This window comes from Carcharodon carcharias, chromosome 7 (genome assembly GCF_017639515.1).
Source record: "Carcharodon carcharias isolate sCarCar2 chromosome 7, sCarCar2.pri, whole genome shotgun sequence".
NCBI classification, from domain to species: domain Eukaryota; kingdom Metazoa; phylum Chordata; class Chondrichthyes; order Lamniformes; family Lamnidae; genus Carcharodon; species Carcharodon carcharias.
In genome coordinates this window covers 123,092,288-123,111,420 of record NC_054473.1, presented here as the reverse complement: position 1 = coordinate 123,111,420, position 19,133 = coordinate 123,092,288, and the positions used below count along the sequence as shown (strand labels likewise).

The following is a 19,133-nucleotide window of genomic DNA, read 5'->3' as shown; positions in this document are numbered from 1 at the left end:
CATTCACTGGAGTTGCAAAATTAGATTTGAGCCAGCTGTAGGAAGCTGTTACTGATTTGAAACCTGTTAATCTATTTTGTGTATCTCTTCAGCTGCACAAAGCTTTTAACCAAAGAATCTATGAATCTTCAGAAGGTTGCAGTTCAATCCAAAAGCAAAATGCTGCGGGTGCTGGAAATCTGAAGTAAAGCCAGAACATTTCGGAAACACGCAGCAGGCCTGGCAGCATCTGTGGAGAGAGAAATAGAGTTAATGGGCAGAATTTTTCAGTTGGCGGGCGGGCTAAGTGGGAACGGGCGGGGGCGGTTGTAGAGCTGGTCGCTGCCCGTAACTGGCTCTGCGCCGTCATTTTACCGGGCCAATTAAGGCCCGCTCAGTGTAAGACGTGATCATAGCACTCGCGCAACCTGTGCAGGAAGGGGCAGGAGGGTAGTCAGGGCCAGCGCTCTTTTGCGCACAGAGCTGCCTAAGGAGATTGAAGGCCTTCTGAAATTAATAAAAGATTTATAAATTTATTTAAACATGTCCCCTGTGTCACATGAGATGAAAAATGTTTTTATATTTATGGAATTTTAATAATTTATTTAATAAAAGCTTTAGGAAACTTCATCCCGCTCGTGGATGAGGTTTACTAAAAAATGCGAAGGCTGCTTGGCCTTTTTGCCTGCCTGTCAACCTTAAGGTTGGACAGGCAGCGTTTACAATAGCTTTAATTAGATCCTTAATGGCCTTAATAGGCCGTTTACATATTGGCGGGCATGCAGCCAACTCTGGCGAGTGCCCGCTGAATGAAACATCGCTATTCGGGACATATGCCTGATGTCATAGTACGTCGTTTTATGCGTCAGTTGTCGCCGACTAAAATATCCTGCCCAATGTTTCAGGCTGATTACCTTTTGCCCAAACTGCTTTTTAACTATTTCAACTTCCCTTCTCTTCCCATGTCCAGTGGCACATCAGGCAGACAAAGCATATGCTTATGTTTGTTTTGATAGCTAATTTTTCCTGGAACCAGTCGCCAGCCTGCTGCCAGAGGCTATAGCTTGAAGAGCACCACTCCACATCAAGCTTGCTGACCAGGCTCCCACCTTCACAGTATCAGGGGATTTACTGGCTGATAATCAACCTGTTTGGCCACATTATTAATGTACCTACTGTGGCCATCAAGTCCTGAAGTGGGACTCGAGCTCAGAGCTACTGGCTTAGAGGTAGGGACACTACCCGCTGTGCCACAAGACTTCATGTATTCCTATTTAGAGTCAGTGTAATTTGTATGAGTACAAGGGAGTGCAAGGTCAGGAACTCTAGCTTTTGTTGTTTCTGTAACTATTTGCTTCAGTGTCAGGTGTTTTATACAAAACTCTGTATTTCTCTGTTTCTTGACAGTATCCACCAGATTACTATTGGATATGATACCTGAATGGGCTTTTCCTGGGATAAACTGTCCTTCCCTACCTGGTGTGGATGCTTTCAGCCAGATAGATTCCCTTAGGCTCGAACATGCATTTTCTGTACAGAATAAGCACAGGCCAGTCTCTGCTAACAGGCTTCTCAATATTAGCCTACACACAGCAAGCTCCAGGGATGCTGAGCAGGTTTGCTTAAAAGATATTCCTTTGACTGATACTAGCACTGGATGGTCAGCCCACTGTTCACTGTAAATGATGTGCAGAAATATGAGTGCTTTAGGAGAGAGTCTTGTCTTAAGCACTGGGACTTTCCCAGCTGCTTGTTCATGTATGCCTTTAAGAAGGGGAATAAAATTTTTTTATGCGATGTCGTCCACATGCTTCAGTTCCTCTGAGTCACCACTAGGCAGCTCTATAGGCCCATTCTTTTGGATTGTATTGAATTACACATGGCAGTGCTGTCAAAAATGACTTCATCTGTATTTTAAAGGGTCCCCATTCAGGAATGCAGAGGTCCTTCTGTTCAAAGATGAATTCCTGTTATTATACCACTTTCTGATTGCTAACGATTCTCTGTTTTGTTTAGAACATGTTGAGGAACAAAATGAACCCATCAACTTTGTGGGTGAGTCAGTGTTTGTTTCCCTGAAACCAAATATTACACTGGGTGCCCCTGACACTGTGTTTTCCTAAGTCTTCACTTTAACCTTGGAGGCCTTCTAGTCTCCTGTCTGTGCTGCTTGAGCCGGTCTCTTCTAGTGTCAAATTAATTGGTCTTGGTTTATGATCCCTGTTTCTGACTGTGTGTCAATTTGTGTGCACATGTGCGTATGTATACTCCAGAGGCTACTTCATTCAGCATGGTGGCACCCCTGGGACAGAACTTTGCTACCCTGGAGCATGGGGTACTGACAGTATAGTTCAGATCCAGGAGCTCAAACTTTGAACCTATTGGTGGGTGAGGACTGGAGGGGCCCCGCTGTATTCAAATGGTCTGCCAACACTATCTCTGCCACGTGTCTGTGCCTTGAGATGAGAACAGAGAAAAAGTGACTAAGGTAAATGGTGCTTTGCCAATGGGGTTTGATAACATAGTGTGAGTTGAGTATTGTAATAGCTTTATGATGTGAGGAAGGACATGAAGCTTTAGGGAAGGTGCAGAAAGGATTAACGAGAATGATTCCAGTCATGAAAGACTTCAGTTACATGGATAGAGGTGTTCAAAAGCATAAGCGGTTTAGACAGAGTACATAGGGAGAAGCGTTGAGAACCAGAGAATGCCAATTTAAAGTGATTGGCAAATGAAGCAATGGTGACATGAGGGAAAACTTTTTTATGCAGCAAGTGGTTAGGAGCTGGAATTCACTGCCTCAGTGTATGGTGGAGGGAGGGAGGGGTGGGGGGGGCGCGGGGGGCGCAATTTGGATTTACTCAGCTCTTGCAGAGAGTCGGCATGGAGAACAAAGGGCTGAGTTGCCTCCTTGTATGAACATACAAATTAGGAGTTGGAGTCGTACACTCAGCCTCTTGAGCCTGCTCCGCCATTCAATAAGATCATGGCTGATCTGATTGTAAACTCAACTCCACACTCCCGCTTACCCCTGATAACCTTTCACACCCTTGCTTATCAAGAATCTATTTACCTCTGCCTTAGAAATATTCAAAGACTCTGCTTCCACTGCCTTTTGAGGATGGGGGTTCCAAAGATTCATCACACCGAGAGAAAAAGTTTCTTATCTCTGGCTTAAATAGGTGACCCTTTATTTTTAAACTGTGACCCGTAATTCTAGATTCTCCCACAAGGGGAAACATCCTCTCCACATCCACCCTAGCTTTCTCTCCTGCTCTGATTTTTCCTACTTATCAATCTTTTTGTCATTCTTTGCTGTTTTTTATATTCTGTCCAAACTTCTAACCTACCGCCCATCCTTGTACAATTACATGCTGTTTCTTTAAGTTTGATACTGTCTTTAATTTCTTGAGTTAACTGCAGATGGTGGGTCTTCCCCTTGGAATTTCTCCTTTTCGTTGGAATCTATCTACTCTGCATATTCTGAAATTTTCTGTTAAATGTCTGCCACTGCATCTCTATTTACCTATCCCTTAATCTAACTTGTCACTTTACTTTAGCGCACTCTGCTTTCATGCTCTCATAATTGCCTTATTTAAGTTCAAAAAATTTAATCTTAGATCCACTCTTCTCTCCCTCAAACTGAATGTAAAATTCAATCATATTGTGATTGTTGCTGCCTGGAGATACCTTCACTAATAGGTCATCAATGAATCCTATCTCATTGCACAATACCAGGTCTAGAGTAGCCTGCTCTCTGGTTGGCTCCAGAACATGCTGTTCTAAGAAACTACCCGAAAACATTCTATGAACTCCTCATCTAGGCTACTTTTACCCATCTGATTTTTTCAGTCTATGTGTAGATTAAAATACCCCATGATTATCACCATACCTTCTGACAAGCTCCCATTATCTTTTCCTTATTGTTAATGGCCTGTACACCACTCCCACAAATGACTTCTTGCCTTTATCATTCCACATCTCAACCCAAATCGCTTCTACATCCTGGTTTCCTGAACTTGGGTCACCCCCCTCTATTGTGCTAATACCATAATTAATTGAGAGCCACCCCTCAACCTTTTCCTAGCTTCCTGTCCTACCTGAATGTCACATACCCTTCAATATTCAGGTCCCAATCTATGTCATCCTGCAGCCATGTCTCTGTAATGGCTGTTGGATTGTGTTTATTTATTTCTATTTGCGCTATTTCCTCCCTCCTGTGCTGTTCGATCCTAATAGAGGAGAGGGTTTGAGATTCTTGTACTCGGTACTGACAAAGGTTTGGCTTGAGGGATGACTTTTAATCGATCACAATAAGATACCTGCTCTGCTACATGCAAAACCCTGGGAATAAACTTCTTTACGGCCAGAATTTTGACCTCGTCAGCCGGGATAGTTGGGCGGCCCTCCACCCGCAATCGAGCCCCGACAGATTTCACACTGGCTGGCCAATTAACGGCCAGCCAACGTGAAACACGTGCTGTAACGCTCTGCGCTGAGGTGGGGGCAGGAGAAGTGTGAGCACTGAAGTTCGTGCATGTGTGCTGGTGCATACATTAAAAGCACCCCAAGGCATAGAGCTGCCTTAGGAAGCTGAAACATAGAAACTAGGAGCAGGAGTAGGCCATTCAGCCCTTAAAGCCTGCTCCACCATTCAATATGATCATGGCTGATCCTCTATCTCAACGGCATATTCTGCTTTTTCTCCATACCCCTTGATGCCCCTAATATCCAAATATTTATCAGTTTCTTTCTTGAATATACTCAGCGACTCAGCCTCCACATTCTTGTGTGGTAGAGAATTCCACAGGTTGACTACCCTCTGAGTGAAGAAATTTTTCCTCATCTCAGTCTTAAATGGCCTGCCCTGTATCCTGAGAATGTGGCCCCTGGTTCCAAAATCCCCAACCAGGGGAAACAACCTCCCTGCATCCAGTCTGTCTAGTCCTGTTAGAATTTTATACGTTTCAATCAGATCTCCTCTCATTCTTCTAAACTCTAGCAAACACAGGCCCAGTCAAATCAATCTCTCCTCAAACAACAGTCCTGCCATCCCCGGTATCAGCCTAGTGAACCTTTGCTGCACTCCCTCTATGGCAAGTATATCCTTCCTTTAGTAGGGAGACCAAAACTGCATGCAATACTCCAGGTGTGGTCTCACCAAGGCCTTGTATAACTGCAGTAAGACATCGCTACTACTGAACTCAAATCCTCTTGCAATGAAGGCCAACATACCATTTGCCTTCCTAATTGCTTGATGCACCTGCCTGTTTACTTTTCATTGACTGGTGTTCAAGGACACTCAGACCCCTTTGTACATCCACATTTCCCAATATATCACTATCTAAATAATACTCTGCCTTTCTGTTTTTCACACTGAAGCGTATAACTTCACATTTATCCATGTTACACTGCATCATGTGTTTGCCCATACGCACACAACTTGTCTAAATTACCTCCTTGCATCCTCCTCACGACTCACAACCTCACCCAGTTTTGTGTCATCAGCAAATTTGGAAATATTGCATTTGGTTTCCCCTTCCAAGTCATTTTATATATATATATATATCGTGAATAGCTGGAGCCCCAGCACTGATTCCTGTGGTACACCACTAGTCACTGCCTGCCATCTGGAAAAAGACCCATTTATTCCCACTCTCTGTTTCCAGTCTGTCAACCAATTCTCAATCCATGCTAGTATATTACCCCTGATCCCATGTGCTTTAATTTTGCCCACTAGCCTCTTGTGTGAGACCTTATCAAAAGCCTTCTTGAAATCCAAATACACCACATCCACTGGTTCTCCCTTATCTATTCTACTAGTTACATCCTCAAAAAACTCCAGTAGATTAGTTAAGCATGATTTCTCTTTCATAAACCCATGCTGACTTTGTCTAATCCGGTTAATGCTTTCCAAGTGTTCTGTTACCACGTCTTTTATAATAGACTCTAGCATTTTCCCCACTACTGATGTTAGGCTAACTGGTCTGTAATTCTGTTTTTTCTCTCCTTCCTTTTTTAAATAGTGGGGTTACATGTGCCACCCTCTAATTCTGTAGGAACTGCTCCTGGGTCTATAGAATTTTGGAAGGTGACCACCAATGCATCAAATATTTCCAGGGCCACTTCCTTTAGTACCCAGGGATGTAGATTCAGGCCCTAGGGATTTTTCAGCTTTTAACCTCATTAATTTCTTTAGCACCATTTTTTTACTAATACTGATTTTCTTTAAGTCCTCCCTCTCACTAGACCCTTGGTTCTCTAACATTTCTGGGAAATTATTTATGTCCTCTTTTGTGAAGGCACAACCAAAATATGTGTTCAATTCTTCTGCCATTTCTTTGTTCCGCATTATAATTTTCCCCATTTCTGACTACAAGGGACCTACAATTATCTTTGCTAATCTTTTTCTTTTCGCGTATTTATAGAAGCTCTTCCAGTCAGTTTTTATGTTCCCTGCAAGTTTACTCTCATACTCCTTCCCTTCTTGACCAATCTTTTTGTCCACTTTTTGCTAAATTCTAAACTGCTTCCAACCCTCAGGCCTGCTGCTTTTTCTGGCAATTATATATGTCTCCTCTTTGGATCTAGTGCCATCATTAATTTCTTCTGTAATCCATGGCTGAGCCACCTTTCTGGTTTTATTTTTGCACCAGACAGGAATGAATAATTGGTGTAATTCATGCATATGCTCCTTTAAATATTAGCCATTGCCTATCCACCTTTTTAGTAAGGTTCCCCAATCCAACATTGCCAACTCACCCTCGTAGTTCCCTTTATTTAGATTCAGGACCCTCGTTTCAGATTCAACTTCTTCACTCTCCATCTTAATGGACAGTTCTATCATTTTATGGTCGCTTTTCCCCAAGGGTCCCTGCACAACAAGATTGTTAATAAATCCTTTCTCATGGCACAATACCCAGCCTAGGATAGCCTGCTCTCTAGTTGGTTCCTCAACATATTGGTCTAAAAAACCATCACGTACACACTCCAGGAAATCCCCCTCCACAGTATTATTGCTAGTTTAGTTTGTCCAGTCAATATGTAGATTAAAGTCACCCATGATTACAGCTGTACCGTTATTACTTGCATCTCTAATTTGCTGTTTAATGCCTTCCCTTACATCTCTGTTACTGTTTGGGAGCCTGTAGACAACCCCCACCAACATTTTCTGCCCCTTGGTGTTTCCTATCTCCACCCAAACAGATTCCACATCATGATTTTCCAAGCTAATATCCTTCCTCACTATTGCAATGATTTCCTCCTTTACAAACTATGCTACCCCACCTCCTTGCCCTATTTGTCTGTCCTTCCTAAATATTGAATACCCCTGGATGTTCAGTTCCCATCCTTGGTCGCCCTGCAGCCATGTCTCCATAATTGCAACTATATAATAACCGCTTATATCTATTTGTGCTGTTAATTCATCTACCTTATTGCAAATGCTCTGTGCATTATGTTACAATGATTTTAGACTTGTCTTTTTAACCTTGTTAGTCATCTTAGCTTTACTTTGCACTATGACTCCATTTGTTTTTCACCCTTGTTTTTTCTACCTTCCACTTTTGCTTCTTACTTTTCTGTCTTTTGTTTCTATCCTTGTTTTTGCCTCCTCTGTCTCCCTGCTCAGGTTCCCATCCCTCTGCCATTCTGGTTTAAACCCTCCCCGGCAGCACTAGCAAACAACCCCCGCTCCAACCTGAAGACATTGGTCCTGGTTCTGCCCAGATGCAACCCATCCTGTTTGTACTGGTCCCACCTTCCCCAGGATTGGTCCCAATCTCCCAGGAATCCGAATCCTTCCCCTCTACACCATTTCTTCAGCCACGTATTCATCTGATATATCCTGTTATTTCGACTCTCGCTAGCACATGGCACTGATAGTAATCCTGAGCTTACTACCTTTGAGGTCCTACGTTTTAATTTATGTCCTAACTCTCTATATTCAGCTTGTAGGAGGACGTCATGCCGTTTTTTTTACCTATGTCATTGGTACCTATATGTATCACCACCACTGGCTTTTCACCCTCCATCTTCAGAATGCCCTGCAGCCTCTTCGAGACATCCTTGACCCTGGCACCAGGGAGGCAACATAGCGTCCTGGAGTCTCTTTTGCAGCTGCAGAAACGCCTGTCTGTTCCCCTTACTATTGAATCCCCTATCACTATAGCCCTGCCACTCTTCTTCCTCCCGTCTTGTGCAGCAGAGCCACCCGTGGTGCTATGGACTTGGCTCCCGCTGCTTTACCCTGAGAAGTCATCCTCTCTGGTCTCTGCCTCTTTTTATTGTACCCTTTCATACTGCTCTCTTTGGCCTCTCCCCTCTGGTCTAAAACACACCTTCTTCCAACCCTAACAGCAACATTTAGTTAATTGCTAAATTAAAGAAAGACTAGACTTTGGATAGAATTTAACCCTTAAACTCTCTGTCACCGATCTCCAACTGAAGCTCTCTACTGCAGCCAAACACAGCACTCCAGTGCAGACAAAGTCAGCACAATAAGATAGCCTACTTTTATATTCTCTGAACCTAGCCTCTGAAAACCTGATTAAGCCGGTTATCTAACTAACTAGCTGCAGTTGCAAGCAGAGCCTGTATGAACCCTGTTTTAAGGCTGGACTAAAACTCACCTTCCAACCCGAACAGCGACTTTTAGTTAATTGCTAAATTAAAGAAAGACTAGACTTTAGATAAAATTTAACCCTTCATTTAACCCTTAAACTTCCTCAGTCACCAATCTCCAACTGAAAGTTTCTACTGCAGTCAAACGCAATACTCCAGTGAAGATATTATCAATAAAAATAAAGATTTTTTAAATAATGAAGACATGTACCCTCGGGACGTGTTAAATATGAGTGTAAAAAGTTTTAATTTTTTCATTAATCACTGGTCGAAACCTCATCCCGCCTGTGAATGAGGTTTCACCAAAAATGCCCACTTGGCCTTTTTGCCCGCACACCAACTGATTGGTTGGACAAGCAGTGAAAAATTGTACTCAATTAATTGATTAAGGGCCTTAATAGGCTGCTTAATTGTCAGCGGGCATGCTGCCGACTCCAGTGTGTGCATGCCGACTGAAATATTGCATGAGTGTGCGATGACATTGGGACACTTACCCAATATCATCACGCGTTGTTTTACGCTCGAGCGTGTTGGGCGCATGCCCGCACGCTCTGCGAAAAATTCTGGCCTATGAAAAATTTTATCTGATGTTATCCACATGCTGAAGTTGTTCTGAGACACCACTAGGCAGCACTATAGGCCCATTCTTTCAGATTGCACAGAATTACAAGAAAATTGTACAAAGTCAAAAATAACGTGATCTGTGTTTTAAAGTGTCCCCAATCAAGACTGCAGAGGTCCTTCTGTTCAAAGATGAAATCCTGTTACAATACTGCCTTCTGATTGCTAACAATTCTGTTTTGTTTAGAATCAGTTGAGGAACAGAGTGAACCCAAACACTTTGTGGGTGAGTCAGTGTTTGTCTTGCTAAAACAAGTATTAAGCTGGGTGCCCCTGACACTGTGTTTCCTAAAGTCTTCACTTCAACCATAGGGGCAGTGGGAGCAAGGCAGGGGGTTGAGGCAGGGTGGGTGGTTTGTGTTAGTGTTTGACTAGCTGCGTAGTACTTGCAGAGAGCCACCATGGACACCAGGGCCAAATTGCCGCTTCCTGTGCTTTTACCATTTTGATTATATGTGACTGCCAGTGTTACCTGATGCCCCTGGCTTGTGGTGAGTTGTACTATCACAGGATAGTGCAACATCACTCACTAGTGAACATGTGACCTTCACCTCGCTCTTTAACAGCTTGACCTGATAACAGGAAACTTAGATTCGAAAATTCTTGGATTCAAAACAAAAATTCCATCGCAAAAGCTGTATCGTGGTTTAGTTCAGATGAATCTGATTGAACAATTTCAATTAGTTTACTGGCTCATTGGCCAACTGTTGTCCTGATAAGGAGATGGTGGCGTAGTGGTAATATCACTGGGTGATGCCCATATTCCATGAAACAATAAATAAAACCGTGAAGTATATGGGGCAACACATTCTATTGAAGAGTTTCAGTAAGGAGCAACTGTTTCCGCAGGCAGTAGGGTAGTAACCATAGGAACCTATTTAAGGTAATTGGCCAAAGATCCAGCGGAGAGAGAATTTCTTTTTACTCTGAGTTGTTGTGATATGGAAAGTGGTGAATGAAAGGATAGTGAAAGCAGATTCAATAATAACATTCAAAAGGAAATGGGTTATCGACTTGAAAAAGAAACATTTGCAAGGCTATGGGGAAAGAACAAGGGAGAGGGACAAATTGGACAGCATACCAAAGAATCAGCACTAGCAAGATGGGCCAAATGGCATCCTTTGATGCTGTATCATTCTATAATATCTTTCTACAAGCAACTCCATCCACCTACATATTAACAGCAAAATCTGTGGATTTCTGCACTGAGAATAATGAGATTGATATGTCAGAGTTCTCACTTCTAACCAATTCTTTCCATTTTTAAAATTTGTTTACAATACAGAACATGTTCAGGAAACTAACTTTCCGAAGTGGATGGCTGGTGAGTTTGATGTTGTCTTCCTACGCTGATCGAGGTCTGTGGGATGCTTTTTGTCGGCCAGAGTCTCCCAGTCCCTTTTAAAGGATGGAGAGGTAACAAGAAATAAGAAGGGCAAATTTCCTCTCTGGACCCTCATAGGAGAGTTGAGCTTTGCAGCACCTGTGAGGAGAGAGAGACTGTTCTAGGCCTGAAGATAGTCTGAGTGGTGGTGTGGAAGTGAAGAAATAAAACTCATCTGCATGAATCTTTGGCATTCGATTGCAAGCTCTGGAGATCAGCACCAGCTTTAAGAGCAAGTTTCTCCTGTGTTTGGAGGAGCGTGCAGCAGTGGCCCACCCAAGACTAATGAGTCTGTGTTTACTGTATTTACAGACTCCAGTTTGAGAATGCCCAGCAAACCGTGGGGCAGTGTTAGGAGCAGGAGGTGGGGTGCGCAAAGACCTGGTGCAATTGTCCCAGTTAGCATTTTCTCCGTGGCTGTGTATGGATATTAAATATCCTCCAAGTGTAAGGACAAGGAAAGCTTCCCCAAGGGCAAACAGTGCTCCAGTGTCCAGTCAGGTAGACAGACGGTGCTCCAGTGTCCAGTCAGGTAGACAGACGGTGCTCCAGTGTCCAGTCAGGTAGACAGCTGGTGCTCCTGTGTCCAGTCAGGTAGACAGCTGGTGCTCTTGTGTCCAGCCAGGTAGACAGCTGGTACTTCAGTGTCCAGCCAGGTAGACAGCTGGTACTTCAGTGTCCAGTCAGGTAGACAGCTGGTACTCCTGTGTCCAGTCAGGTAGACAGACGATGCTCCAGTGTCCAGTCAGGTAGACAGACGGTGCTCCAGTGTCCAGTCAGGTAGACAGCTGGTGCTCCAGTGTCCAGTCAGGTAGACAGACGGTGCTCCAGTGTCCAGTCAGGTAGACAGCTGGTGCTCCTGTGTCCAGCCAGGTAGACAGACGATGCTCCAGTGTACAGTCAGGTAGACAAACGGTGCTCCAGTGTCCAGTCAGGTAGACAGACGGTGCTCCAGTGTCCAGCCAGGTAGACAGACGGTGCTCCAGTGTCCAGCCAGGTAGACAGCTGGTGCTCCAGTGTCCAGCCAGGTAGACAGCTGGTGCTCCAGTGTCCAGCCAGGAAGACAGCTGGTGCTCCAGTGTCCAGCCAGGTAGACAGCTGGTGCTCCAGTGTCCAGTCAGGAAGACAGCTGGTGCTCCAGTGTCCAGCCAGGAAGACAGCTGGTGCTCCAGTGTCCAGCCAGGTAGACAGCTGGTGCTCCAGTGTCCAGTCAGGAAGACAGCTGGTGCTCCAGTGTCCAGCCAGGTAGACAGCTGGTGCTCCAGTGTCCAGCCAGGTAGACAGCTGGTGCTCCAGTGTCCAGCCAGGTAGACAGCTGGTGCTCCAGTGTCCAGCCAGGTAGACAGCTGGTGCTCCAGTGTCCAGCCAGGTAGACAGCTGGTGCTCCAGGGTCCAGCCAGGTAGACAGCTGGTGCTCCAGTGTCCAGCCAGATAGACAGCTGGTGCTCCAGTGTCCAGCCAGGTAGACAGCTGGTGCTCCAGTGTCCAGCCAGGTAGACAGCTGGTGCTCCAGTGTCCAGCCAGGTAGACAGCTGGTGCTCCAGTGTCCAGCCAGGCAGACAGCTGGTGCTCCAGTGTCCAGCCAGGCAGACAGCTGGTGCTCCAGTGTCCAGCCAGGCAGACAGCTGGTGCTCCAGTGTCCAGCCAGGTAGACAGCTGGTGCTCCAGTGTCCAGCCAGGCAGACAGCTGGTGCTCCAGTGTCCAGCCAGGTAGACAGCTGGCGCTCCAGTGTCCAGCCAGGTAGACAGCTGGCTCTCCAGTGTCCAGCCAGGTAGACAGCTGGCGCTCCAGTGTCCAGCCAGGTAGACAGCTGGTGCTCCCGTGTCCAGCCAGGTAGACAGCCGGCGCTCCCGTGCCCAGCCAGGTAGACAGCCGGCGCTCCCGTGCCCAGCCAGGTAGACAGCCGGCGCTCCAGTGTCCAGCCAGGTAGACAGCTGGCGCTCCCGTGCCCAGCCAGGTAGACAGCTGGCGCTCCCGTGCCCAGCCAGGTAGACAGACGGTGCTCTTGGCCTTATGTCCTGGACCCCAATTTACTGAAGAGAACAATAGGTCAGTGGTGAGAAAGATATTTGGGGATTGAGGGGAGGGTGAGTGATGTTATAATCCGACAGTGAATTTGAAGCATGTATCACCTGACCCCCAATTATTTTAATATCTGTAGCAATGGTTAATTACAGTATCATCACTGCAGGAATTTAATCTGAGGATAACAAGGATCATGTGGATCATAGAACTCTTGTCAAGATAGTGGGGTGTACTTGCCTACATACTCAGACCGTGCGCTTAACTCCTGTCCGCATTGCTATGTATTGTTTTGAGGAAGATTAACACATGCTCAATTACAGGCGGCCGTTATTGAACTAACTTTATTTACTCCATCCTAGGATAGATTTGAACCCAGTTGGTGTGAGCTGATGCTATGTAATAATCAATAACTGGGACTCAATTGGCACTGTCACTCAGATAGATCCCAGGATGTCTGGTGTGGGAAACCTATTGCCGTACTGTTTCAGTAAAGCTTGCTTCACGGTATTTGGGGCTGGGCAGCTTCACAATTTCTTTGACGGAACCCCAGTTGACTTGAGACCACTGGATTGTGGCATTTCCTGCCTCTGCTGTCCTGGTGCATGCTGGGAGCAGATGTCAGCAACTTGCCACCTCCCCCAAGACCTGTTCACATGAATGGTCCAAGAAATCAGAGGCTGGGGTGATGTGGAATTTTTTGACAAGCACTCCAAATACTGAAGTGAAAAGAATCAGCCTGAGTGCCTGAAATGGGGAAAACAAATATTTGAAGCAACCACAGTTATAAGCCAGAGCACAGCCAGCTGTCATCCAGGCATGGAGCAACGCCGGCTCACTTAACCCAACACACCCATTAACACCGAGCTGCCAATAAGCAGCTTTATTATTTAAAGCAGTGAGTGGGGAGCATGTAGGGGAATTGACCACAGGGATAGTTGGCGGATTGATTCTGAACAAAATCTCTTCTGCAGATTGATGGTGTCAACTGATAGCAGGGCCATTCACCTCGTCCTCTGACACCCAGGAAGCATTGGGCTGGAGGTGGAAATTGAGGCCAGTACCCTTTGTTAATGATGTGTTAATTATATTGGAATGTACAGGTGAACAGCATTAATTTATTCCTTGAGCACCTATAAATAGGGGACAGCTGGGACACTGGTTGTGGGAGGAGAGATGTAAAAGTGAACAAAGTTAGTAAACTTGTTGAATGCTGAAAAGCTCTTTGTTTTGGTTTCTGCTTCACCAACCAGCTTGGATCTGCTTAGGACCCTTAAACATAATAACCTTGTGTTTTTCATTTATCTCTTTGTAAAACCAGCTCAGGACACCACCAGCCAAGAAGAAAATATAAAGTGTGAGTAATTCTGTTACACTGTTTGAATAGTAAATACTATAACTAGCTGGAAATTCCCTGTCCGTGAGCTGATTGTCGACAATGAAATCTGAAGAATCTGAACTAGACCAGTTGCTTTAGTAACCTGTAACCCTTTCTGTAACTAGTCCCACTTGACAATGTTTATCAAATATGTGTTCTTGGCTTCCCTCAGTTTCTTGTTACGTATACCTTTTAGGCAAATCTGAAATTATTTAAAATTTTGCCACTTTGGGTAACTCTTTTGATATCATCTTTTAGTGCAGGATTTATTGCTGCTTCCTGACTAGACTAATATAAATCAAGTGACTGTGAGCACCCTTGTCTCAGCCCAAATGTTTGACATAAATCATTCTGTCGGTTTACTACCAACTCTAATGGTGCTCGGAGAGAGTGTTGATAAATGTAGCTTGCGATCCTGAGATATCACTTCAAAATTGTTGGCTGCAAAATGTTGCTGGGTTTTGGCTGTCAATATTTGAATGGGAAGGAGGAGGAATTAGAGGAAAAATGCCGTTGCACCATGTTGATGTGCTCCCACTTTTCACTGGAAGTGGGAGTAGGTGATTCTTGTATTATCTCCATACAACAGGTGGTCACTGGATGAGGCAGGACTGATGGGATGACATTGTCAGGATGGCCTTGTTCTATTGTCACTGACTGACTGTGATGTGTGGTCCTGTGAGATGGGTATTCCAGTGCCAGTCTGGTGAAACTCTTGAAAAGGCTGCTTCCCTGTCAAACCAGAGGAAATGGAAAGGGGCCAATTTAAAGTAGTACCTGCTGAATTATACCACTGACCAAGGTCATTAGTATTTCTATTGGCTGTAAAGTGGTTTTCAACATCCTGAGATATGGAAGGTGCTATGTAAATGCAAGTATTTCTTTTCATTTAAACACCATTTCCAAATCTTCAGGTAGCAGAACTGACTGTCTTCTACTGTGACATTGTGCTTGAGGAATATCCCTTCTCCTTCAGTGAGTTGAGTGAAGTCTTCCTCTTTCACGGTCCTCTACTACCCTGTATAGGAGGGTCTGGCCTATCGTGACACTGTAGGATCAGTGAAGTGCTCAGTTGGGATGCTGACAATGCCCCCTCCACCCCTTGACTTCACGCAATTCTTTGGTATCCCATATTGCATTTATCACGTTGCAGCATAGTGAATCTAACATTGCTGGGGTCATCTCATAAGGATTCCCTGCCTAGAGAAGGGTCTCAGGAGGCAAGCCATGGTCGGAAAGTCAGTCCTGTGGTATTAGAGCCCTATCTCTGGCATTGTGCTCACAAACAAGAAAATGTTTAAACAATCACTGTTGATGCCACCACTGGGAAACTGGCCTGCTGACTCACCTGACAATGCCTGGAACCACTAGGCTAGTTTCCAAGGCAGTGTCAGGTAGTAATTGGTTTTCATCGGCTAGTTGGCAGATACCAACAGGTGTCACTTCATTTCTGTACAATTAGTTGTCACACCTTGGCTGTTTATCTGGGAGTCGATGACTGGTGCCACCTGATTAGCTGTTGGACACTGACTGGCATTCTGTTGGGCAGCAATTGCCACAGCTGACCTCCTTACTGAGCAGTGACTGGCATTTCTCAACTAATTTCAGTGATTACCATTCCTCAGTTTACATCTGAATCAACAAGTCTATTTTAAACAGTTAACACCCATGTTAATTTAGCAAAGAAATCTTAAATGAGTGCTATAAACATTAATACACAGATGTGATATAGTCACTTCTCTGTGACATTTACTTAATTTACTGGTAAACTCCTTGTAGCTCCCCAGCCACACGTGGCAAGGTATCATCAGAATTGAAATTGTGGGTTCAAGAAGGCAGCATGCCCCAGTTTTTCTAGGGGATGCTACGGACAGTAGAGGGTTAATTTAAACAGCCCTGATTTCTCCTCTTGCCACCTGTCTGTAAACAGTAAGGCATTTTGCTTTGCTTTCCCGTTTATAGGCAATGGTGTATTTCCTGACCCCTCAGTTTTGGTGTGATCCAATTTCGATTACTAACCTCACAGCAAACTTGTGATAGGATGAATTTAAAGAGTTAGTTTATTTGCACACACTCAAAATGCAAGGAGGTGGGTTGCCATGTAGCCCCCTGTACACTCATACATTAAAAGAGGGATAGAGGAAAGAAAGATTTACAGGGCCAAGACCACAGAAAAGGATTATTGTTTCACATGAGTCCAGAATCGAAGTCAACTGAGGTATTCCTTCACTGAGGTCCGCAGGTTGAAAATCAATGCTGTATAATTCACTTTTCCAGTGGAGTTGACTTCATATGAGGAGAGACACTGAGATGAACAGTCTTGTAAGTGATGGTACAGAAGCTCCAGTAGAAACAGTATAGATGGGGCCAGGTATTCAATCTGGGTATAGTCCCTTTCTGTGCTGCTGATTGTAGATGGTAAAATGTTGGACTGAGGTTTTTTCAGTACAGCAAGGAAATATTACTGGTTATATAAGCTAGAGGATTCCATGTGACATCACTCCTTCTTTCAGTGTCTTTGACAAAAGGCGTGTATCCCCCAGCTGGGTTCCTGAGATTGTTAAGTGTTCTAACCATTAAGACCTGAAAAGAAGGTTGCAGGGTACTTTGTCCTAGCAGATGGATAGGCTCTGGTTGGCCAGGTCTGGCTTATGAAATGCAGGTCACCTTTGTGTGATTCTTTATGAATTTGGTTTCTGCAGCCCACACGGGTCATAAGTGTCTCTTTAGAAATAACGAAATGCATTTTGTGTGATACTGCCATGTCAGCTCCTATTTTTGAGGGTCATATACAGACACAGCTTCAGCCACTTCAAAAGGGTCGTTGTCCAGTTTTAAAAGTTTTAGAGGTTAGCCATGAGAATATCTGTATATATTTTATGAAAATATAGGGTTTGAGGTCTTAGTTCCCTGGCGGGGAACAAGGAATGGTCAATAAATACAACTTTTGGTCATTTCCCATGAATGAATTGAAAAAAAACCACGAACAAAAGTGGTTTAAAAATTATGGAATAGTTCATTCTGTTGGCATTGCTACAGAATATTGAACCTGACCCCAGTCTTTTAATTCTGTGGGTTTCAATACACACTTGAGGGCATTTGTTGGATTCTTTGTACCCTGTTTTATATTTAAGCTTTCTATTTGGTTGCAGGTCCTTTATCTATTGTTACTTCAACTGAATGTATGAACTTGGCTAAATTGGTCAATGAAGATTGGAAGATGCTAGGCAGATCCTTGGGTTTGACTGAAGGAGATATCCATGCCATTGATTATGACTATCACTCGGATGGCTTGATTGAGAAAGCCTATCAGGTGCTTCAGAAATGGATACAGCAGCAAGGAAGGAATGCCAATCGAGGAAAGTTAGTGTTCCACTTGAAGAAAATGAAGAGGAATGACCTGGTGATGCAGTTGGCGTTCTGAAAGATTTATAGATTTACTTTGTCCTAACTAATAGCAAGCTTGGAGAATATTTCTTTTTTTACTTCTTTGGTTAAAGATTTGTATTTTCTTTCAAAATTAAGTGGAAATGGAATACACCTCGTGTTAGAGCTGACACACGCATGTAAGTTTTGAATTCTTGCATGGTGTCGCCAAAGATGTTGCGGAATTTAGCCCAAGCTTGTAAATTACTCTTGTTTACTGCCAAGAGTTAATGTATATTAATGTGCCACATGAAAATTAGTTTTGCCTCAGCTCGCAGCATTCTCTTCTCTGAGTCAAGCGATTGTAGGTTTGAGCACATAATCTAGGTGGGGTGGAGCAGGATACTGATTTTTTTTTTGAGAATATAACTAATTCCATGGCATTAATTGGAGAAGAGGGTTCACTCGGTCCTGCTCAATGTTCCTCCTCAGCCATTCATTTTACTTTTAGTGAGACCTTGCAAATTGACTGCCCAGTTTACACCATTTTGTACTTCAAAAATAAGCACTTTCGCATATTCTGAGAACATGATGAGACTCTACAGAAATGCAAGTCTTTCTTTTCATTAGATTTATTTGATTTGCGGTATTATATTAATTTCTTTTCTTTAAAGCTGCTGTGGAATCACCAGAGGGAATTGGCAGTATTTCATCCAACCCCTCAGTGCTTGTTATTCCTCAGCTTCTAGAACCAAACCTGTGGTTGGGGAATCCCACTGTGATGGCAATCATGGTGCAAGTCCCGAAGTGTCCACTGCACTGAAGCTTTATGTCACTGGGTGCTTCCTAGCACCGACTGGTCACCCTGCTCATATCAGCTAGCACACAAATCCCTGTTGTATCACAGGAGTAGAAGATGCTCTCTCCCTCCTTGTGTGGCCATTAATGATATTTAACGGTGGCAGAAGACACATCCCCACTTTACCAGTTGTACAGCATTCTCAGAGTACAAGGCACTATTACATTGCACCCACATCACTATTCATGAACTTTCCCACTAATCATTGGGGAAAAACCTGATTTTCAATATTTATTGGCAACCAGATGGATTTTTTTTTTGTATACAGATAGTTATTATGCTCTGGAATACACTGCCTGGAAGGGTGGAGGAAGCAGATACAATAAAAGGGAACTAATGGTAGATATAAAATTTCAGGGTTATGAGGAAGGAGCAGGGCAGTGTAATTAATTCCTTCTGTACTGTATTATTCTATGTGAAGCCTCAATCTGAAGTTCTGCAGTCTCCTCTGGAAGATTCTTTCTGACTGCTAGACACAAGACAAAGCTTAACACAGACTGGACTGAAGTAATGTCACACCTTGTTCAAAACTATCTATGATTCATTGTCATCCTCTATGTTTTTAAAAAAAAATAGCTGTATATTTTTATTACACAATAAAATCCTTTCTGGTTATGTCATGCTTTATCATCAAAGTAAAAGGTGAGGAAGTTGCTTCAGTCAGTCACAAGGACTGCAAAGCGGAGATGGTGTTTGCCAAGTGAGAATGGTAAATAAAAAAACCATAACTGAAAATGTACATATTGGTGGGAATAGAACCATGCAAGGACAGTCCAGTGGAGCTGGGGGTCTGGGAGGGTGGAGTGGTTAACAATACAGAATGCTGTAGCAAAGTCAAAGACCAGCAGAATGGACGATGCACAACAATCAGAGAGGATTTCATCTGGGACTTTGGCCAAGG

At 44.0% G+C, this 19,133-nt stretch overlaps 1 protein-coding gene across 4 annotated transcripts in view; it reads left to right on the top strand.

Moving 5' to 3' along the window:
- LOC121279575 (receptor-interacting serine/threonine-protein kinase 1-like) overlaps positions 1–18,847 on the top strand; it is a 39,883-nt gene extending 21,036 nt beyond the window's left edge. For 2 of the 4 annotated variants that reach the window (XM_041190695.1, XM_041190694.1), the window contains 5 exons: positions 1,996–2,034; positions 9,410–9,448; positions 10,508–10,546; positions 13,951–13,986; positions 17,160–18,847. In XM_041190695.1, the coding sequence (XP_041046629.1) occupies positions 1,996–2,034; positions 9,410–9,448; positions 10,508–10,546; positions 13,951–13,986; positions 17,160–17,431 (425 nt within the window). In that variant the 3' untranslated portion in view covers positions 17,432–18,847. Of the gene's footprint in view, positions 1–1,995; positions 2,035–9,409; positions 9,449–10,507; positions 10,639–13,950; positions 13,987–17,159 lie in introns of all 4 variants that reach the window. The other 2 variants (XR_005943433.1, XR_005943436.1) reach the window with 2 other exon arrangements.
- The last annotated feature ends 286 nt before the right edge of the window (positions 18,848–19,133 follow it).